Consider the following 22,197-nt stretch of genomic DNA (forward strand, 5'->3'; position numbering starts at 1 on the left):
GCAATCTCATGATAAAACTTCAACGGTTGATAATTTGCTTCCTGTGGATCAAGAAAGAGTGGTTTCTTGAGATGGAATCTACTCCTGGTGAAGATGATGTGAAGACTGTCGAAATGACAACAAAGAATTTTAAATATTACATAAACTTAGCTGATAATACAGCGGCAGGGTTTGAGAAGATTGACTTGAAGTTTCAAAGAAGTTCTACTGTGGGTAAAATGCTATCAAACAGCACTGCATGCCACAGAGAAATCGTTCATGAAGGGAAGAGTTGATCCATGTGGCAAACGTCATGGCTGTCTTATGTTAAGAAATGTCCACAGCCACCCCACCCTTCAGCAGCCATCACCACTGAGGCAAGACCCTCCACCAGCAAAAAGATTACATCTTGCCAAAGGCTCAGATGATGACTAGCATTTTTTTAAGCAATAAAATACTTTTAAATTAAGGTTTGTAGTTTGTTTTAGACATAATGCTACTGCACACTTAATAGACTACAGTACAGTATAACTTTTATATGCATTGGGAAACTAAAAAATTTGTGACTTGCATTATTGCAATATTCACTTTATTGCAGTGGTCTGGAACTAAACCTGCCATATCTCTGAGGTGTGCCTGTAGTTGCTGAACAGACATCCACAGACCTGGTACTAATCCGAGGATGGTATTTCTAAAACTATCCTATCATCTCCTTAGATTAGTAGCTAATTCCCCACCAAGAAGTATATAAAGAGACAGAAATTATGATGCAACGAGAGAATGAACTACTGCTGGCCTTACCAGTGTAAACCAAGTAGAGGGGGACACTGTCTTGCCATCAAGAATGCTGTATTCTCTGGCTATAGAAGGCTATTTGCTGCCTTCTACGCCCTTGTCTTTGTAACAGCAATCCTTTGTACTCCAACCTTTCTCCTCCCCATCCCACTGAGGCCAGGCTTTCTTACATTTCTTTCTCTATACTTAATCCTTATGAAAATAATTTCATTCACACTCATGGTTTCAGTTGCCTCCTGTATGTCAATGACTTCAAAGTCTAACTGTTAAAATCCACCTCTCCTCAGAAGATACCCTTTAAAACATTTCACTTAAAATAAACTTCATCATACCAAAAAGTTGTTTCGCTCATGCACTAAAAACCACGATTTCTTGTTGGCTTCTGTATTGTATCATCATTGGTTTCAATCCCTCTGGTTTGGCTCATATAACCCGGTATTTCACTCTTTCCTTCAGCTCCCACATCTAAGCCATTAAACAATTCTCCAGTTATTCCTTTTTAAAACTTTGTGGGCTCTCCTTCTCACCGCAGCTCCAACGCTATCACTTCATGCTTACACACCCAAGCAGCCTCCAAGCTGGCTGGGTTACCTCCAGCTCGACCATTTTACCTCCTGAGCTATCTTTCACACAGCTGTCAGAATCTGCTGATTAGTCATATTACTCCCACTCTATGCTGTAGCCATCTGATCTTGCTCCATTTCCAGTATGGAAAGACACTCATTTTTTTCTGCCAGCCATGTAGTTCTCCATCAGTGGTTGATTTGCTCAGAGAATCTAATTAACACTGACCTGAGTAAAACGCATAGAAATATAAATCAAATAGTCCATACAAGCAAAATACAATTTTTACTCTTAGTCACTTGGATTAGTGTGGATAATGGAGCATGAACTCTCTGTGGTTAGATATGAGGTACTAGATTTTTGCTTATGAGATACTTTCTGACTGGCCTTCCCCACCACTGATACATTAAGCACCTTGCCAGCAGTGACTGGGTTTATTCTCTCATTTACTTTTTCCTACTCCCCTCTCCTCCAAACACAGCACATTTCACGTCTGACAGAAACAGAGTTTCCTGTTCTGAACTTAGTGCTCCCAGGGGGCATAAACTACCAAACTATAAATAGAAAGTTCAATGGGTAATAATGGTAGGTGACAAAAACACTGAAGGCTTTGATCTCTGCCTATTTAAAAAACTGCTGTACCCTTTTGATTTAAGTGAATACTCTATTCACATTAAAACCTTGTATGATCTGCCTTGTTTAGTATTCAGGAAAAAACGTGCATTTTGACCCAAATGTTGAATATGGATAATTATTTAAGTCACTGTATCAGGAAAATCTGGTTAAACTAGGTTTGTAATATAACAAAACAGTAAAAATTCTCTCCACACCCTTTCAAATAAATCAGAATAGAGAAATTAACTGCCTACAAATGATAACATCTTTATACATATTAAAAACGATACCATGCTTTTCTAAAATCATTAAGTTGTCCCAAATAGAAAGTTCTGAGACAGTTTGTTTTACACCAATTGAGTTTTGCTCATTTGTTGACTCCTCCCCTCCCCCCAATAGAATGTAAGCTCCACGTGAGCAGAACATCCCTGCTGTATCCACACTAGCATAGTGAACAGTGCTTGAACCATGGTAAATATGCAATACTCAATGTGTTTGTTGGTTCTTAAGATACAAAAATCAGGTGGATATCCCTAATTCTGGAAAAAATCTTTAATTTTTAAGGTCAGTAATCTATAGGCCACACAAAGGGTGTTTTAAGGGAACAAGTTCAAAGTATGTGCAACATATGGATTACTTCTGTAGCATTTAGAAAACCGACCTATTCAGCAATAAGTATTTTATTTCTACCTTTCAAAGATAAATTAATGTCAAGCCTACAAACTTAGTTGCTCCATTAATAGGTTTAGAATTTTGACAAGTATCAACAATAGCATAAAAAGGACTCATACGTTCTTCTTTCAATGGTCAGTTAACGGAACAGAAGTTTAGTTCTGTTTTCTATTTCACTTCTCTCATACATTCATAAAATACCAGATGTACTGACGCACTGTAACAAATTATAGAACAGATTAAAAAATTTTTGAGTCTTATAAGTCACAATTTGTTAAGGCTCACTGCTAGTTTGAGAGATAAAGACTGCAAACACTGGGACTTCCCTGGTGGTGGTGCAGTGGATAAGAATCCGCCTGCCAATGCAGGGGACAAGGGTTTGATCCCTGGTCCAGGAGGATCCCACATGCTGCAGAGCAACTAAAACTAAGCCCATGCGTCACAACTACTGAGCCTGTGCACCACAACTACTGAGCCTGAGTGCCGCAGCTACTGAAGCCCGCGCGCCTAGAGCCCATGCTCCACAAGAGAAGCCACTGCGATGAGAAGCCCACGCACCACAATGAAGAGTAGCCCCCGCTCACCGCAACTAGAGAAAGCCCGTGTGCAGCAACAAAGACCCAATGCAGCCAAAAAATAACATTAAAATTAAAAAAAAAAGACTGCAAACACTATGATTATTTCTAAGATAAGGCTGTAGGAGTATTAATTATAAAATACTGTAACTCTACATTTCCATGATTTAAAGAGTGGCAGAATAGATGGGGATTAAATTCAATGAAGACACAGACAAACCAGAAGAAAAAATGTTGCAGTAATGAGTTTTGATTCTAAGCTATCTGCCCCACATCTAGAGACGATTTAAAAAAAAGCAAAGCAAAGTTATTCTCATAAGCAGAGGTTTTAAAACTTCCTACTCATAATATCCACGTGTGGTAAAGATTATATATTTAAGGAAAAGAATTGAATCAACATGCAAGTTAAAACAAGGTTTTTACACTTTTTAGAAAAATTACGTGAAATACCACTGTTTTTCTCCAAAAATTTGCTTTTCTCCAAGTATCCTTGGGGACATAAAAAGGGACTCATTAGTTTTCTGACTTAATTATTTTAATATTTTTGTCCATTTAAGTACCAGAAAAGTCAATCTACATATGATTTGCATTCCTAAGCTGCAGTTATTATTTTGTATGGGAGACAATGGTGTTTTTTGCCAAAACCACAGCCCCATTTCTGTTAGCAAAATACAAAATAAAAAGCAACAAAAATATTGACCTGGAGGATGACACTGGCCATGTACTTCACTCTCTTTAACTCCTGTGAAGTAGATGCTACTATCATTCCCATTTTACAGGTAAAGCAACTGAGGAAACTAACCAGGGTCACAAGCTAGGAGGTGGCAGAGCTGGGATTAGAAACCTAGGAAATCTGGTTCTGGAGCCCATCCTTATTCACTATAGTAAACTGTATTTTTTTTTTTTTTTTTTTTTTTGTGGTACGCGGGCCTCTCACTGTTGTGGCCTCTCCCATTGTGGAGCACAGGCTCCGGACGCGCAGGCTCAGCGGCTATGGCTCATGGGCCCAGCCGCTCTGCGGCATGTGGGATCTTCCCAGACAGGGGCACAAACGCGTGTCCCCTGCATCGGCAGGCGGACTCTCAACCACTGCGCCACCAGGGAAGCCCTAAACTGTCTGCTTTGTACCCCTAACACTCATCTGTAATTAATGTGTTGTTTCCCACCAGATCAACAGTTCTCAACTGGGGCAATTCTGCCCTTCAACACCCCTCTCCCCTTTCCCTGAATCTAACTTGGAGGACACTTGACAATGTGTGGAGACAATTCTGCTTGTCTCAACTTGGGGGCGGGGGTGGTATTACTGACATCTAGTGGGTAGAGTCCAGAGATGCTGCTAAAAACCCTATAATGTACAGGAAAGCCCCCAACAACTCATCATCTAGCATACAGCATCCACAGTGCTGAGGCTGAGAAACCCCAAAGTAAAGTATCAATCCTAGGGGGCCGGGTCCTAAGTTGATCTTGGATGCTGCTCTATCCTCAGACCCAGAATAAATGGCTGACAAGAAATTACTAAATTTATGTGTTGGATATTTATCTGTTTTTAAGAGCCTAGAACGCAGCCTGGCACATAGCTGGTAGGTAACAAACATTTATGAAAGTAACTGAATTAACGGTGGTGCCCTCAAAGAGGGCCAAATGGATGTAACAACAGGACATAATAAATTGAAGTGATTTTAGTGCTCCATAATTCCACCTCTGGCGGATTTAATTTTCTCCCAGTGACTTTAAATAAAACCAGTTCTGCCAAAACAAGTCTCTTAGTTAAGTGGGGTTTCTCAGAGAATATTTTTTTCTTTAGATAACATGGAACCTTTTAATATATGGAACTCTGTGAGTGAAATATGTAAGGAATAAGACATTTTTCTTTTTTAAAATGAAAGCTTTTAAATGTCCCATTCAAATATCAAGTATTTAGGGGATTAGCAGACATCCCTAAATTAGATGGTATCACTAGTTAATTGCTAATATGCTCAGTGGCTGGAAAATATTTTGATAAAGTTTGAGTTAAGATTCATTTACAGATTTCAAAAAAGAACTGAATTACAGCACATCTAAGACAAACACTCATTATATAAAAAGAAAGTAGTACTTGAGTCCACTTCATTGAAAGATTTTTATGACCACAAGTACAACTGCGCCCTATTGTTTTAAAAATAATCTAAGTGTAACACCTGCCAAAGTATTTTCAATTCTTCCTCCTATACCTCAAAGAGCTACTGAACACTGCCCAGAAAGCATACGTTCATAAGTAATATTGCTTGATTTACAAAATTCTTTCCAAAGGAAAAATTCAAAAGATGGTTATGTGGATATTCAAACAATACTAAGAACAATATCTGACTTCTTTCTCTCATCATTTCTGTAATTAATGAGTCTGCCCAAATGTTAAATTATGAAACCACGCTATGCAAAATGCACCCATTCCATTTAAAAAGAAGTTAAACCCATATTTATTTACTAGCACTGTTAAACATTACACAAAACACATTCAAGTGGCAAGTAATTATAATGCAAGCCCTTGCATGGCAATCCAAATTTATTGAACTACTGATGCTAAGTTATACAAAATTGCACCACTTTAATTAAGGCTTTTAGTTTACATTTGGCCACCTCAAAAGTAGTTGTAACATTAGGTTGGTCAATTTAAATACTGTGGCTCCCTGTTGGATAGACACACAATCTTTACACCCAAACGTTAATGCATACAAAGCAACAAGGCATTGTTAAATAAAACAGCAATAGTTACTGCAACTTAGGCCTTGTGACCAATTACACATGATTAAAATTACTTCCCACATTCACATCCACAGTACTCGTCCACCATTTAACATCTCAACCAAAACGTTACACATGTGAAACAATCACTAACAGGCAAAAATACTAAACCTGTATATTTGGTATTGCAAATACACTTATGCATGAGCAAGCAGGGGATTCACAGTGAGAATCTACAGCTGCAGAAGCCTGAAAATGATTTACAAAAATTGTTAAATCATTAAAAAATTGTTTGAAAATATACACTTCTTGTTGTAGACCCCCACTGTACACACAACTATAAACATTGTTCCCTATGTAAACAAAAAAGGAAACATATAATAAAAGATTTGAAAAGTCTGGACATTTCCTTCCCAACAGATATTAAAGGCAACGTCTTTAATCTAAGACATACTGAAAGGACTATCATATTTTAAAGACAAGATCACTGTCTCCACAGGTTTTTAAAAATTAAAAAAACTATATAGCTGTGTTAATCAAAGCGCTTATTTGTACAATACAATGATAATGACCTTGAATTTCTTAAAAAAAATTACAATAAGCTACAAGTATCAAAGAAGCGAAGTTATCTGGAGTAGTCTATATAGGAGCTCTTTGGACTTTCTTTTATTATGCTAAAATAGTGGTGCTTTTAGGATTTACATTATTGTACTCTCCAATACAAAGTATAGGGCGTGTTAAAGTATACAGTACACCATTTTCATACATGTACAACATTGGTGGATGAAAAATGTCTCTTAGCAGTAATACTGGATTGTAGCCTCTGGTTTTACCAGCTGCATACTCTAGGACTATTATATAAGTAAAAATCTCTCTTGTGATACTGGAAAGTGATTAGAATGTGCAAACTGATGTAGTAGCTTTCATCCGCCTCTTAAAGGGTACCACCACAGAAAGTCCATTTAAGATGTTGGTAGGTTTAACAAAGTTGGAATGCTGGCACTGTTGAATTGGGCAACAGTTCTTCAGACCTGTCAAAATGAGAAAATTAAATTAATTGAAAACATGGGGTGTAAACAGCACACTAAAGATCCAAAGGACATATTAAGACAACAGTGCTAAAGTGTCAGAAATAAATATAATACAGGTTCTTATCCTCGTCATTACATTATGACCAGGTACCACGATTCATGGCAAAGCATAGGTAGACATTTTCATCTTTTTTGGAATGACTTCATCTATTCTGCTGCCTTCTTGAAAGTCAGTCAAATGTAAGTTGAGTGTACCTTAATGCAAATTTCTTTGTATTACCTTCCAAAGATTAAAAGCAAGGAAAAAAAAAAAAACACCACATTAAAATTGTACATTAGGTCACCTTTACTAGAATTAGGATTATAAAACAGACATCAATATTAACAAAATGGCTGATCTATAAGTGTTTACAACCCTAGAATTACATGAGGAATACAGAATGCACATCTAACCAGGCTTTCTAGTATTAGAAAATCAAGACTTTTCTTCCCTACTCTTCCAATAAGAGTGGCTAAAAAGCTGGTGCAGAGAAGTGAACAAGATAGAATTTATTTCACGAAGGCTCTCTACAGTTGACAGCTATATACTTTTTAATTCTACATAAACAGATTCTACCAACTCTAAGATAGATGTCAGAAAAGGCTGTTATTACACTAAAATCATACCAAATTAAAAAAATTTGAGTGATGTAAAGAAGGTAAAATCAGAACTCACGGGTCTGTCATTTATTTATTTAACTTTGGATGATTTTCTGCACACATGCCTGGGCTAAAAAAATGTTTCTTTTTTTTTTTTTAACTGGTTTTCTGGGAATCAGATTTGTTGCAAGCTTCAGAAACGTTGTTAATATAGATGTAGCTGATGAAATAATTTCCACAAATGCTTTGAACTTTAAGCCCTCGTTTGGAGTCTGAATGAGTTTTCTAAGTTTCCTAAATCTTAGCAGGTTGAATGTAGCAAATTGGAAAGGACAGATGGGAGTGTGTGAGCTCAGGCACATGTGTGCTGCTAAGAATGGGCATGTGGTTGGAAATGAGAGGATATAGAACATGAGAGGTTGTATCTCTAAACAGAAAGCCTTAAATGGAGAGTAGGGACAAAAACTCTAGAGAGATACAGAATCAGAGTTCTATGGTAGTATAGGGCCATTTAACACAGGAAGCAGCAGAGCTACAAACATTCAAAGTTCCCAAGGATAAGAGTACAGTAAGATATGGTTTAACAATACCTGGCAAACAGCAGCTAATAGGTAAGGGTTTACCATGTGCCAGACACTGAACTAACTGCTTTACAAGTATTAACTCATTTAATATGACTGTTTTCAAAAACTATGTTACAGTGTTGTATGCTCAGTTTTCCTTTGCTGTCTCATCTCAGGGTTGTATTTGTGGTTCTCTCTTCCTGGGAACTCTTCATCCCCTACACAATTTCTACTTATCCATCAGATTTCGACTTACATGTATCTCACTCTGACAGACTTTCCCTGAATCCACAGTTCACATCTGACTGGTCTGGTGCCCCAGTTAAATGCTCCAATAGCACCCATAATAGTGACTAATTATGGACTTGGGAGACAGATCACAGTTCAAATTCTGAGCGATGTACTCAGATCACTAGATTCAATTCTGACTAGGCTATTCACTAATTGCAGGGCTTGAACAAGTAACAATCTTTCTGTGCCTCAGTTCACTCATCTGTAAAGTGGGAATTATAATTCTGCCTCACAGGATTGTTGTGAGAGTGCAATTAACATATATAGGCAGTACTTAAGACTGCCTGGCACATAATATATAAGGGGTTTTTTATTATCAGTACCATGCTGGACTTATTCTGCAATAGCATTTATCATATTTTGCAATTGTTTGTCTAATTCTCCAACTAGACCTTAGTTAGCTTAAGGCAACAAAGAAGAAAGCAGAGAAGAATGGTTTTCATCACCACTGTATTGTCAACACAAACCAGTGACCCACTGAGGCATGAGTATATACTGGATAAACTCATCTAGAATTCTCACTTATGTGGAATACCTTACTTCTGATGATGATATATAAATGAAATAATTATTTTAATTACTAGGATATCATATTAACTCGTATCTTAAAAGGGAAGTAACCATTTCTCTTTTAGGAAAAAAAATCCTATATTTACTTTCTTAACCCTTAATAAAGTTGAGGTTAAAAATTAGAGGAAACAAACAAACAAAACAGAGGAAAAGATAAATCAACATACCTGGCTCAGAGCTACAATGCATTTAGTATATTAAAGCAGCTGACATGACGACTTTTTGCGGGCCTTCCCAGGCACTGGAGTTTTTCTGTTAATTTGCCGCACTAGGTCATAAAAGATCTGCAAACACATTAAATTTTTAAAAAAATTTACAGGGGAAAAAAAGCCCCCAAAGAACTAAAAGTGAAAGAGTAAAATGAAAAAATTGAACTTTCCATGAACTTTTCTCCAGAAAGCAAATATTCTGTTCAGTTAAGGAATGAGAGTAAAGCCAGGTATTCTTATAATCGCCAAGTTCTTTTCTGTTTATTTTTTGGGAGGGCTAAAAATCGTTCTCCTCAAAATAAATACGGAGTTGAAGGAGCTGCAGGGATCTTAGTTCAGACAGAACATTTACCACCATCCAAAGAGAACAATTATGTACTCTTCTTCAACTCTATGTATCCTTATTCTACAACATTATTTTAAGTCCCTTCAAGGCAACAACCGTTCATGCCTTTTTGAATTTGTCCTTGCCTTCATATACCTGAAGACTTAATCTGTCTTCCCCATCCCTATTATTTTCTGTCCAGTTTTCCTTCATTTTATGGTAAATTCCACTGTACCAGTATTTAATAAAGAGGCTCAAAGAGCATTATTGCTTATTAACATGCATTTACTTAGACTTCTGCCTATATGATCAACACAAGACTTCTGCCTATATGATCAACAAAGCACCCTGAGTACTAATTAACCTGGGGTTGTGTTAATATAGACTCATTATTTTCCATTAATTTTGAATGCTAAATTCTGCCTATATGATCAACACAAGACTTCTGCCTATATGATCAACAAAGCACCCTGAGTACTAATTAACCTGGGGTTGTGTTAATATAGACTCATTATTTTCCATTAATTTTGAATGCTAAATTCCAAATCATGAGTTGTATTTCACCATACCTCATTAACATTTATTTTTGATTTTGCAGAGGATTCTAAGAATGCACAGTTGTTCCATTGTCTTGCTAAATTTTGACCTTGTTCCTTTCCTACAACTCTTTCATCTTCCAAGTCACACTTATTACCAACCAGAATCATTGGAACCTAAAAAGGGTAAAAACAAGTAAACAAATATGCAATATAAATTCAAATCAAAATTCAAATTCAAATATTTCTAAGGATTACTTTTTATACTATGCCAGAAAAAATGCTAAGTTAATAACGTGTAATAAAATTTACAGTTAAATATGAAAGCCTTGACAATGTTAATTTAAGAACTTTTCACATGAAATTTTTTTAGAAAACAAGCTATGATCTACTTATAAAAGAGGGTGAAAAACCCTTAAAATTATAACACAATGGACTTTTATTTTATTTCGGCCATACCGCATAGCACGCGGGATCTTAGTTCCCCAACCAGGGATTGAACCCGTGCCCCCTGCAGTGGAAGCTCAGAGTCTTAACTGATGGACCGCCAGGGAAGTCCCTCACAGTGGACTTTTAACTAATTATAGTAAGCAAAACACAAAACCTTTTTAAAAGGAAGTGCAAAAGGGTATACCATAAAAAGCCAATATATTCCGAAATTTTAAAATGTTTCTCCAAGGGACATAAATCAATTTAAAATTTTCTGGTTTTCTAACATGTATTTATTAAATACTCATTCCCAATTTCATAACACAAAAAGGAGAAATCTGGAAAGCCCCCAAAGCAGAACTTTTAGCTTCTCATACAGTGTATATTAAAAAGCCAAAAAGTAAAATCATCTTAATTTACTAAAAATCTAGACCATATTAATCACGTGTTTGGATACATGTGATGTTTGTAATTTTAGAAGGACACTACAGGGAAAAATACTACTTATGCTGCAAAACTCCTATTAATCATTTAGAGATTGTCTTTCTAAAGAAGTTTTGGAAAAAATCCAAACTAGAAAATCAAGAATTTTGGCTTTTTACACAACTACTGAGCCTGCGTGTCTGGAGCCTGTGCCCCGCAACAAGAGAGGCCGCGACAGTGAAAGGCCCACGCACCGCGATGAAGAGTGGCCCCCGCTCGCCGCAAGTAGAGAAAGCCCTCGCACAGAAATGAAGACCCAACACAGCCAAAAATAAAAAAAATAAAAAAAAAAAAAATTTTTAAGAATTTTGGCTTTTTAAGGAACAGATATATAGTATTATATTAATAAATACCTGTTTAATGCAACTGACAGAAAACCATAGTAGTTACCAGAGACACTGGTAAACAAACAGCTTTACCGAGGTTGCTGTAAGTATGTCAGGGTCCCCCAAAGTTCTCCTGCTTTAGAAGTCCAGGAAATGGCAGCATTTCCCATAGGTGCCCTCAAGCTCTCGAAATATTTGCTATAATTAAACTATACATAGTACAGTGGTTCTTAAAAATGAAGTGCCCAGACCAGCAGCATCAACACCATTTGGAAATCTGTTAGAAATACAAATTCTTAAGCCCTATCCCAGACCTACTGAGTCAGAAACTCTGAGAGTGAGGCCTGGCAATCTAACCAGCTTTACAGGTGATTCTGATGCAAGATCAATTCGATGCAAGATGAATTTATATATAGTGAAGAGGAATTAAAATAATCCATTTGAAGTTTCCTAAAGGGATTAAACTCCATTATGGTGTACTCTGAAGGGGCATGTAAATTTACATTAGAATCGAATATATCTGTTGCCTTTCTTTAAAAATTATTATTATCATTATGCTCCTTCTGTCACAGTTGCTTGAGATCTGTTCATATGTTGTTTTGATTCATGTTAAAAAGGCTCTTAAATCTGCCAGAAATGTGGCCAGAACATCATATGCTCTATTAGTAATATTTGCCACCAACACCTCTCCTTCTTCACCAAATCATGATTTTAAAACAGGAAGGGTATAAAGTTTATTTTACACAGGGGAGAGGAGGGTATTTCTCACTTTTTACATTATATATAGTGTTAAAGATATGTTTTTCCCCATCAAGGAAAAGCTTTTGAAAAACAAACAAAGCCCCCCAAATACATTAACTTTAAACTGGATTTAAATTCAAACCTTTAAGTTGGATATCACTATAATAAGGGTTTGAAACAAAATATATTTATATATTACGAAGCCAGCTTACATCATCAGTGTCTTTAACTCGAAGAATCTGTTCTCTCAGATCTTGTAAATCATTAAATGTGGACTGTGCTGTGATGGAATAAACTAATGCAAAGCCTTGTCCGTTTTTCATGTACAAATCCCTCATTGCTGTAAATTGTTCCTACAGTAGAAAGAAAGAATCATTAAAAAAAAAAAGTTAAAAAAATGTTTTGACAGATAATTTGACAATTTTCGAAGTCGATAATTAGAGCTCAAAGAAGAATGCAGTAGTGTTATGTAACATCTCTTAAAATTACAGCCTGTGGCTATTTGAAAAAATCAGTATTTCAAGAAATAAGTGTTTTACTTAAAAATAATACACCAGAGCAGATTTATGTGCAGTAAATATACTCAAGTGGAACAGAAATGTCCTGTGTCCAAATGCTAAAGGCAGCTTTTTAATATATCATAATGTGTAAGGCACCCAAATCACATCACGTTACCCACAGCTAGCTCACAACGCTCTAGTTCTATGGGGGCCACCAGCACGTTACCTGTATCTTGCCATTTTCCCACACTTTTCCTCCTTCACTAAACTGTAAGCCTTTGAGTGTAAGAATACAATACACAGCACATATCAGGTACTCAAACATTAGTTGAATGAATACCACATATCCAGAATAAATTTTCCCTTCACCTTCAGATACCAACAAATCTAGTTGGTCTGTAAATATATTGAAGGAGGAAAGATAGCATTCAAAATACTTCATATAGCCACTGAGGAATAAATGTACACTCTAATATTATTTTCCACATTATTTAATAAATGGTAATACAGTTTAACTTGTTTTAAAAGTACTAGCGGGACTATGAAAACTTTCATACAAAATTTCTACTTATTTCTTCAATAAATGACCCACTGCAATGGCAAAGCACACACACAAGAAAAGAATTCAAGAGGATAAGGAAAACAGCTTTAAGATTTAATGCAAGCAGTACTTTTAAATAAGCTTAACTAATGTTTGTCTACAGAATACTAGCATCTAAAGGTCAATACTGCACAAGCTGTGCATATACTTTGGTACTCTGTTTTACATACCGTTCCTGCAGTATCCAAGATTTCAAGCATACACTGTTGTGCATCTACTTCAACTTGCTTGGGGAAAAATTAAAATAGATATTCATTTTTTTAAACGTATACAAGACTACTTTAATATACCCAACAGCTAATATGATATTTGAAACAGAGACACAGATTATAGCAACTTCACAACTAATTTCAAGCAATCCTCACTTTAACAAAACAGGAGAAAAAAATAGCTAGAAAACAGGTCTACTGACCCCCAAATTGCATTAGGTGCAAAAACCATGTGTTCTGAATTTAACACAAGGATATCTATTGATACAAGATACACAAGATCCAACCTCATATGAATCACTCAGCACTTAAATCTGGAGAGGAAACGATTTCAAAATAGCTCAAAAAATTATTTTAAAACCAGTAATAGTTCCAATAATACCAGAAGTAACTGTCCATCTCAATTCTCCCATACTTTAGATATATCTTCATTTCTCTAGATAACCACATCCCCTTCACCATATTGGAACAACAAAATTTCTGGGAGCAAGGAAGCAGAGGAGAGCTATCAAATAAATTATATATCCCTGCTACCCTTTTTACCTAACATTTCCTAGGGAACAAAGTTATATACGTGGAAAGAAGAGTAATATTGCCTCACTGCTGGGGTGCAGAAAGGGGTTTCCAGTTTGTTTTGGTAGACTGTGGACACAGAGGGAGGAACGGAAACACAATGTCTGCACAGCAGCAGGGGCCAGGCTGGCCACTATATCAAGGTGGATAACTCTCTCCCTGCTAAATAAAAAATCTCTGCGCATTTATAGTTTTATTGTCACATGTTGTACAAGTGAACATATGGACAGAAATAAACCTTTCTACTATTATGAGCAGTGGAACTTTCTCAAGGAGTTGTAAGTAGGAAGGTTAGGGAGACTTTTGTACTTATATCTTTATATTAAAAAGAAGGGAGCCTGAGAGTATTCAGTCTTTGGGGGGCAGAAAGGGGAGAGAAACATGGAGCTACCACTTGAAATGCATGGCCCAGCTCTAAGGTTAGTGTGTCAAATTACAATTTTGTGGTCAGTATAAACTTAAAATTCTTTGAGAGAGAGAGATAAGACAGAGAACAAGAGTGACTGTTTGAGATTCTCAAGCTGGTAAACACACAATGCCAGGAAATAATCAGGTGTGATCTTTCCCCACTAATTTTATAAATTAACTCTGCTTCTTCGTCCTACTTTGTAAACAACATTTAATAATTATTAAGCTAAAACAAGAATTTATATTTAAAGTCAAAAGCAAAAGGCCTTCTAAAGTTAACATACCTTTCTATAAGAATCTTCTATCGTAGGATCATATTTTTCAACAAAAATTCCTTGAACAAATTGTACAGTCTGAAAAAAATTAACATACCATTATATTCCCCCCAAAAGAACATATTCAATTCTGCACATTTTAAAGTATTGACTTCATATAGCTAGTTATACCATTGATTAAAAAAACATAACCGCAACTATATTTGAACATACGCATGTGGTGGGAAAATTACTTTAGAAAGCTTTTTTAAAAAAAGTTAATAACCACCAAGCTCCTTATTGGTTAAGTCTAAATTTAGAGATCATATATTGAAAAATCATTAAATGGCTCCTGTTTCAGTCCTAAGGGCTTAAATTTGAATTTTAGTTAGAAAGTGGCTAATTATCTTGTGTACACACATATGTGCACACTCACAACACCTCCCCATTACTTTGGATATATTTACAAATGAAAAAGCAGTTCATGCTCCATTGTACACACTTCTCAGTTTGATCCAAGCATGTCGAATTCTGTGCTAGGTGTTTAAGTGGCAAAGTAAGATGGTCAATCTATCTTACTGTGGGGCTTTGCTAAACTCTGAACTGTGCATCAAGTTATTTCCCGTAAGTTTCTCTCCTTCCCCACCCACCACTGTCAAGTTGTGTCTTCTTTCTTGCTTTACTATTTCTTGATACAGAAAACATGGTGGGACAGTCAAAGGTAATCTTTGAAAAAGTTTTTTATATAAGGTGTATTTAATTTTTGTAACAAAATTTGTATTGTAAGCCAACTCACAATGAGATGGACCAAAATTTATTCCTGTCTGGCTCTGAAATGCAGACACCCATTTATATGCGCTGAAAGTCAGTCAGTTAAAGAACGGACTCACTTTGGCATAATACTTCTTTGTGTTAAATCTCTTTATGTGTTCTTTCCCTTCCGTGCTTAGTCCAAACTGTATTCTAGTCTGGAACCCATGTTTCAGAGAGAATATGATCTACCCAGATACAACTAAAAGTTGACTAAATTACAAGAAAAATATTATATTACTTCTAAAATCATTACGAGATTTCACCTTAACAAATAAATAAAGACAAATAAGCAAAACCTAAAACTCAACAGAAAAAGAACACGTCTTGGAGTAAATAGCTTGTGTACAGTGAGAATGTCTTACCAGAGCAGATTTTCCAACTCCTCCAGAGCCAAGAACGACTAGCTTATACTCACGCATGGTGCAAATTTGTAAAATCTAGTACCTTATTAAAGAAAAAAAAAACAAAAAGAATTCTTAAGTACTATCTTTGTATTCATGTCCTTCTTATATAAACAAGACATTCAAGCATTTATTTAAAATGACTACTATACCATATTAATATGGAGCATTTCACAAACAGACTTACTAAAGGATGCTGCTGGTGGTGCCCTTTACAAAACATCAGAGGAGGAAAGAAACTGCAGAATTATAGACGTGACTTTTAGCCCTATCCTAAATTCAATTACAATAAAATATTTACTCCATCAAGAAAAAAAGGGAGGAAGGCTGAAAAACAACATTAAGGGGCATTCTGTTAGCTATAAGATGGCAATAATAGACATGTTATCCCCCTTTACTGAACCATCTGCAACCCTGAATCACAAGCAGTTGAGTGCCTACTAAGTACAAGGATATACCCAATGAACAACAAAAAAATTCCTGACCTCAACTGAGCTAACATTCTGGTAAAGATGAACACGATAGGGGAGAGGTCTGCAGACAAATCCAACTGACTACCTGTTTTTGTACATAAAGTTTTACTGAAATACAGCCACACCCATTCATTTGTGTATTGTCAATGGCTGCTATCCTGTAATGGCAGAGCTAAGTCATTATAACAGAGGCTGTCTGGTTCACAAAGCCTAAAATATTTACCATGTGGCATTTATAGAAAAAGTTTGCTGGTCTGAGATACATAAACGGTAAGTGAGTTAGCAGAGAAAGCAGACCAAATATATATTCCTGAAGTGGGTGTGGGGTTGGGGGACAGATGGGGTGGCACAAGGAAACTGAAATGGTCAGGAATCAGAAGATCTCAAGAACACGAAAGCCCAGACTGAAAAAGTCTACTGAGTGTTCAGTATGCTGAAATGGTGGAAATCAAAACAAAATAAAACTGAAAAGAAACAATCCATACCAAGGCTCATCATTAGAAAATTTCAGTACACTAAGGAGAAAGAAAGAGAGATCCCGAAAGTTTCAGGGTGGGGAACAACATGAGAACACAAAGCTCCCACATTCCTAGAGAAAAATAATTGGCCAGTGGCCATGGTACAAAAGTAGCCACCAGAATAGGTTTTAAACCTTCTTAATCAAGAAATGACAGTTCTTTAGTCATAGTAACACAATACCAGGACTGGTTTAAACACATTTAACCAACCAAAAACCATTTGCTTCAGTGAATATGCTTCTGCAAACCAGCCTATTATTGATAGCCCCTTATTTCTGAAAGTCAGTCAGTTAAGAATGGACTCACTTTGGCATAATATTTCTTTGTGTTAAATCTCTTTATACGTTCTTTCCTTCCAGTCCACACTCTTAGAAGATAGCATTTGTTTTACCTATCTCTATATGCCATCTCTTTATTTCTTCTCAGGACGCCATGTCTAATTCCAAGGACTTCTTTTCAAAAATTTCTCCTTCACTCCCACCTTTAAATACATGGATTATTTCCTGTGTTTTCTCCATTCCTTAATGGGGGGGTGGGGGGGTCAGGGAAGCAAATATAAAAACCACCAAAGAAGTCGGCTGCTGACTTTCTCACTTACTAGTTCCTACATTTCTAAACTTACTGAACTCATTATTTCCATAGACTTTTTTCCAGTTCCGGAACACTGTCTCCATAACTTTTGTGAACTGCATGGTTCTTACCAGATATGATTTTAGGAAAAAGGATATGAAATAAAAGTTGAATCACCTTTCAGCTTTAAGAATATTCCACATGGTAGTCTGCATTTAATTTGGGACAAATAAATCTTTCTTTGTAAACATATAACTCCAGTCAGGTTTCTTTCTTTTAATGTAAAAAATCATTTAAAAATAGGATTACTGGGCTTCCCTGGTGGCGCAGTGGTTGAGAGTCCGCCTGCTGATGCAGGGGACACAGGCTCGTGCCCTGGTCCGGGAAGATCCCACATGCCGCGGAGCGGCTGGGCCCGTGAGCCATGGCTGCTGAGCCTGCGCATCCAGAGCTTGTGCTCCACGACGAGAGAGGCCACAACAGTGAGAGGCCCGCGTACCGCAAAGAAAAAAAAAAAGGATTACTTAGGTGATAATTCTATTCAGTTCCATGCACACATTAGCCAACCCCATGGACCTACATTAATATTTGAGAAATATTTAAAAATAAACAGGATTTTCATGAAAGATGCCTTCAAATAAATTTTTGTTTCTGAACCCATCTAGAGGGAATATGGTAACTTTGGGGACAAGAATTTCCTAAACATCCCAAAGAGCAAACCAACTAACTTTAACACAAATAAAATTAGACTCATCTCCCTGCATCTTTTATCCTTTAGGTAGCTGGGCTGTGTCACTTTTTGATGCCTTCTTTGTCATTGTTTATCATTAACTTAAAAAAAAAAAAGAAAAAAAGACTTACTTCAGTGAACACGCAGCAAAATGCCAACCAATCAGCAATTGCCTCACCTGAGTAACACTGCTTTTTACTTGTTGACATTAACTCACTCCTGCCTTTGAAAGTCTGTGAATCTTTGGACTCTGAAATTCCCTAAAAACCCTATAAGACTAGCAATCTGCTCTGCTCAGGGGAGGCAGTATCAGACCAGGATAGCTTTTCCTTAAGTAATCAATAATTTCAGCTTTGTGTTTTCTGTTTATATATTGAATGGTGTCTCTCGTTCTTTGGGACAGTCAACCTAAGACCCTCATTTGGCATCACTCCAAATGATGCCCTTAGACAAACAAGTGTACTGAATGGGCTGCCTGTGTCCAACTTGTTTGTTCTTTGATTTTCCTATCAGATGAGTCAATCTCAACAATGACGGGTGCTCCAATCAGTGCTTGAGCTCACATTGCTAACTTTGTTACCCTAGGATTTGTACCAAGTAGGTTTTTGTATAAGGCAATTAGGCCTTTTGGCTTTGGCTTGGAGTGTCCTATTTGATAAATATTTTTGCCATTAGTTTATAATTCTTCAGCTACTTGCTTTGCTTTTGTTCATCTACTTGCTCAAAATTTTGTCTCACATGTTTTGTTTTGTCCTGTACTGTCTTGCTTCCATTCATTGAATAAGGGAGTGCTCCGTGTGGAATGGATGGACACAGGCCTGAGAGCCTCCAATGCAATTCAAACTGGCCCCAAGCACTAAAGGTTAAAGATGAGTAACATCAGTGACCAATTCAGGCAAAGTTGAGTGATGGGCCAAACATCACCTCGGGTCACTTAAACTTTCATGACAGCATTGCAAGGTCAATAACCATGGGGTTTATTATGTGGCACCTTCCTAACTTCTGCTTGATCAGGGAACCTGAGAATCTGTTTGTAAGGACACATTTGTTAAAAAAAATTTTAAACTCTTTCTGCCATCTTTCTGTGCTGATATAATGGTGCACACGAAAGTCCTAGCTGATGCTCTCAAGAGCATCAATAATGCTGAAAGGAGAGGCAAGTGCCAGGTTCTTATTAGGCCATGCTCCCAAGTCATCATCCAGTTTCTGTGATAATGAAGCATGGTTACATTAGCAAATTTGAAATCAATGATCACAGGGCTGGGAAAACTGTTGTGAACCTCACAGGCAGGTCAAACAAGTGTGAAGTGATCAGTCCCTAGATTTGATGTGCAACTCAAAGATCTAGAAAAATGGCAGAAAAACCTGCTCCTGTCCTATCAGTTTGGTTTCACTGAGCTGACAACTTCAGATGGCATCACGGACCATGAAGATGCAAGATAAAAACACAGGAGAGAAAATCCTGGGATTCTTTTTCTAGGGATGTAATACAAACATGCAAATAAAATGCCTCAATGGGGACTTCCCTGGTGGTCCAGTGGTTAAGAATCTGCCTTCCAATGCAGGGGATGCGGGTTCGATCCCTGGTTGGGGTACTAAGATCCCACATGCCCTGGGGAAGCTAAGCCCACATGCTCTGGAGCACACCCTCTGGAGCCCATGCGCCACAACTAGAGAGAAGCCTGCGCACGGCAACAAAGATCCCATGTGCCTCAACTAAGACCTGACAGCCAAAAAAAAAAAAAAAAAAAGCCCCAATGGAAAAAAAATTTAAAGCACTCTTAAGACATTTTTATCTAGGAATAATTTACATCCAGTAAAACAAGCAGATCTTAAGCATACAATTAAATGAGTTTGGGCATATGCCAATACCCTCACAACCACAAACACAGCCCTCATTCAGATTTAAAACACTTCCAGGGACTTCCCTGGTGGTCCAGCAGTTAAGAATCTGCCTTCCAATGCAGCGGATGCGGGTTCCATCCCTGGTCGAGGAACTAAGATCCCACATGCCATGGGGCAGCTGAGCCTGCGCACCGCAACTACTGAGACTGCACGCCACAACTAGAGAGAAGCCTGCACGCCGTAACGAAAGATCCCGTGTGCCGCAACTAAGACCCGACACAGCAAAATAAATATTTGAAAATTTATATTAAAAAAAGATTTAAAACACTTCCATTACCCAGACAGTTCCCAATGTGCCTCTTCCCACTTAATTACCCCAACACCGTTTTCTTGACTCTAGTGATCTCTTTCTTATTTGCCAAGGCCATACCTCTTCTAGGAAAAACTTCTGTGTCTCTTATAAACTTCCAATATAATCTCAACTCTTGCACTTACACTGGTAAATTACAAAAATGGTGACTTTGACAACTGCAACATAACAACAGGACTTACGGCCAACTTTTTTTTTTTTTTTTTTTTTTTTTGCGGTACGCGGGCCTCTCACTGTTGCGGCCTCTCCCGTTGCGGAGCACAGGCTCCAGACGCACAGGCCCAGCGGCCACGGCTCACAGGCCCAGCTGCTCCGCAGCATGTGGGATCCTCCCAGACCGGGGCACGAACCCGCGTCCCCTGCATCAGCAGGCGGACTCACAACCACTGCGCCACCAGGGAAGCCCACGGCCAACTTTTAAAATGTCAAAATTAATACTTTAAGAGGAATTATAAATATAGAAAAATTATGAGACAAAAATAACATTCAATAATCAACTTCTCTAATTGGTATTCTGAAGCCTCAAAATAAAATGACTAAGATTGTCTCTCTTTACTCCCCTGCTCAAACCTTTGGAAACCTACCCTCCCTGAATCATTGTCTCTTTATACTATCCACAATACCCTTCTATTCCATCTGCTCCTTACTCATACCTCTGAAATGAACTACCTTTCTTGGGGGTTTCTCAGCAAAGGAAAAATTATACTCAACAACCGCCTCTTTAAATTGCTGAAGTGGAAGTCAGAGCTATAGAAACTGAATTTAAAGACTGGTCTAGAATTTAGTTGGGAGTTCTGCTTAAAGATTTTTCTAAATCTCAGGTAGACTGACAGAAATTTGTTGCAGGATCCCAACTTACTTACTAATTACTTAATTTCATCATAAGGAAAAAGGTTAAAAGCAGCATGATAGTCAAGACCAGATTCAAACAGCCCAGCCTGTTAAAAAAAAAAAAAATTGGCCTTGAGAGAACAAGAACCTATTTAGGAAATACACTATTTCAGGGCTAGATTGGTCAACATTTAGTATTGTAGACAAAATGAACACTACATGATAGGAAACAAAATAAAAATTGACTCCAGGAAATTTTAAAGGGAGACATGTCCCTTCTTTCTGTAAATGGGCTCAGACCTGAATAGGAAACTGAAAATGGAAAATCAGAAAATCTACAATAGTTGAGCATTTTCAGAGATCCTCACAAAGTAAACAAGCTAAAAAGAAAAATTAAACCAAAAGGTCTTTGTTTTCTAAGAAATGGGGGCCTATGGGTGAGGAAACTTGTACATACTGACTAAAAAAAGTAAACATTTATGTGAACTGCATTTCTTAATGCGATGCCTGGGGTCCTACTTCCCAGTTGCTTCATTTACCCATAAATGAGTATTACTTGTTGCTAGAATGAGTCAGGTTCATCCATATTATTGCTTCTATTAGTAATTTGTGTTCCTTCTATCTCTTTATTATTGATAAAAAGCAGATCCACTGTATGGATATAGATAACATTTTCTTTATCCATTCACCCGCTCATGGACATTTGGTTTGTTTCCAGCTTGTGGATATTATAAATAATGCTTATCAATTTGTTTTAATTTTAGTAACTCAACCAAGAATTTTTACTGCAGATCTCTAAGATCACAGGAAATTGAGAACATTTCAAATTTTGAAGTAGGAAATAAAGTCATCAATAGACTTTCAAATTTAAAAACATAGTGACAAAACATATCTAACTTACCAATAAGCAGCTTTCTAACAAGGAACACTGGTAAGTAACAACCACAAATGAACAGTCATTCTCTTTCATTAATTTTTTTGGCCAGTATTTCCTAATATGGACAAACGACCAAAATATTTTTATTTAAATCCTAATA

At 37.0% G+C, this 22,197-nt stretch overlaps 1 protein-coding gene and 1 pseudogene across 3 annotated transcripts in view; one reads left to right on the plus strand and one right to left on the minus strand.

Moving 5' to 3' along the window:
• Positions 1–5,607: 5,607 nt before the first annotated feature.
• Positions 5,608–22,197, minus strand: part of RAP1B (RAP1B, member of RAS oncogene family) — a 64,961-nt gene continuing 48,371 nt past the window's right edge. For 2 of the 3 annotated variants that reach the window (XM_060306080.2, XM_030866348.3), the window contains 7 exons: positions 15,785–15,866; positions 14,640–14,708; positions 13,336–13,392; positions 12,277–12,417; positions 10,119–10,262; positions 9,183–9,299; positions 5,608–6,952 (listed from right to left, as the gene is read on the minus strand). In XM_060306080.2, the coding sequence (XP_060162063.1) occupies positions 9,213–9,299; positions 10,119–10,262; positions 12,277–12,417; positions 13,336–13,392; positions 14,640–14,708; positions 15,785–15,841 (555 nt within the window). In that variant the 5' untranslated portion in view covers positions 15,842–15,866 and the 3' untranslated portion in view covers positions 5,608–6,952; positions 9,183–9,212. The remainder of the gene's footprint in view (positions 6,953–9,182; positions 9,300–10,118; positions 10,263–12,276; positions 12,418–13,335; positions 13,393–14,639; positions 14,709–15,784; positions 15,867–22,197) is intronic. The other variant, XM_030866346.3, reaches the window with a different exon arrangement.
• On the plus strand, positions 19,210–19,594 carry LOC115858482 (small ribosomal subunit protein uS8-like; annotated as a pseudogene).

The sequence above is a fragment of the Globicephala melas genome, chromosome 10 (assembly GCF_963455315.2).
Source record: "Globicephala melas chromosome 10, mGloMel1.2, whole genome shotgun sequence".
Taxonomy (NCBI): Eukaryota; Metazoa; Chordata; class Mammalia; order Artiodactyla; family Delphinidae; genus Globicephala; species Globicephala melas.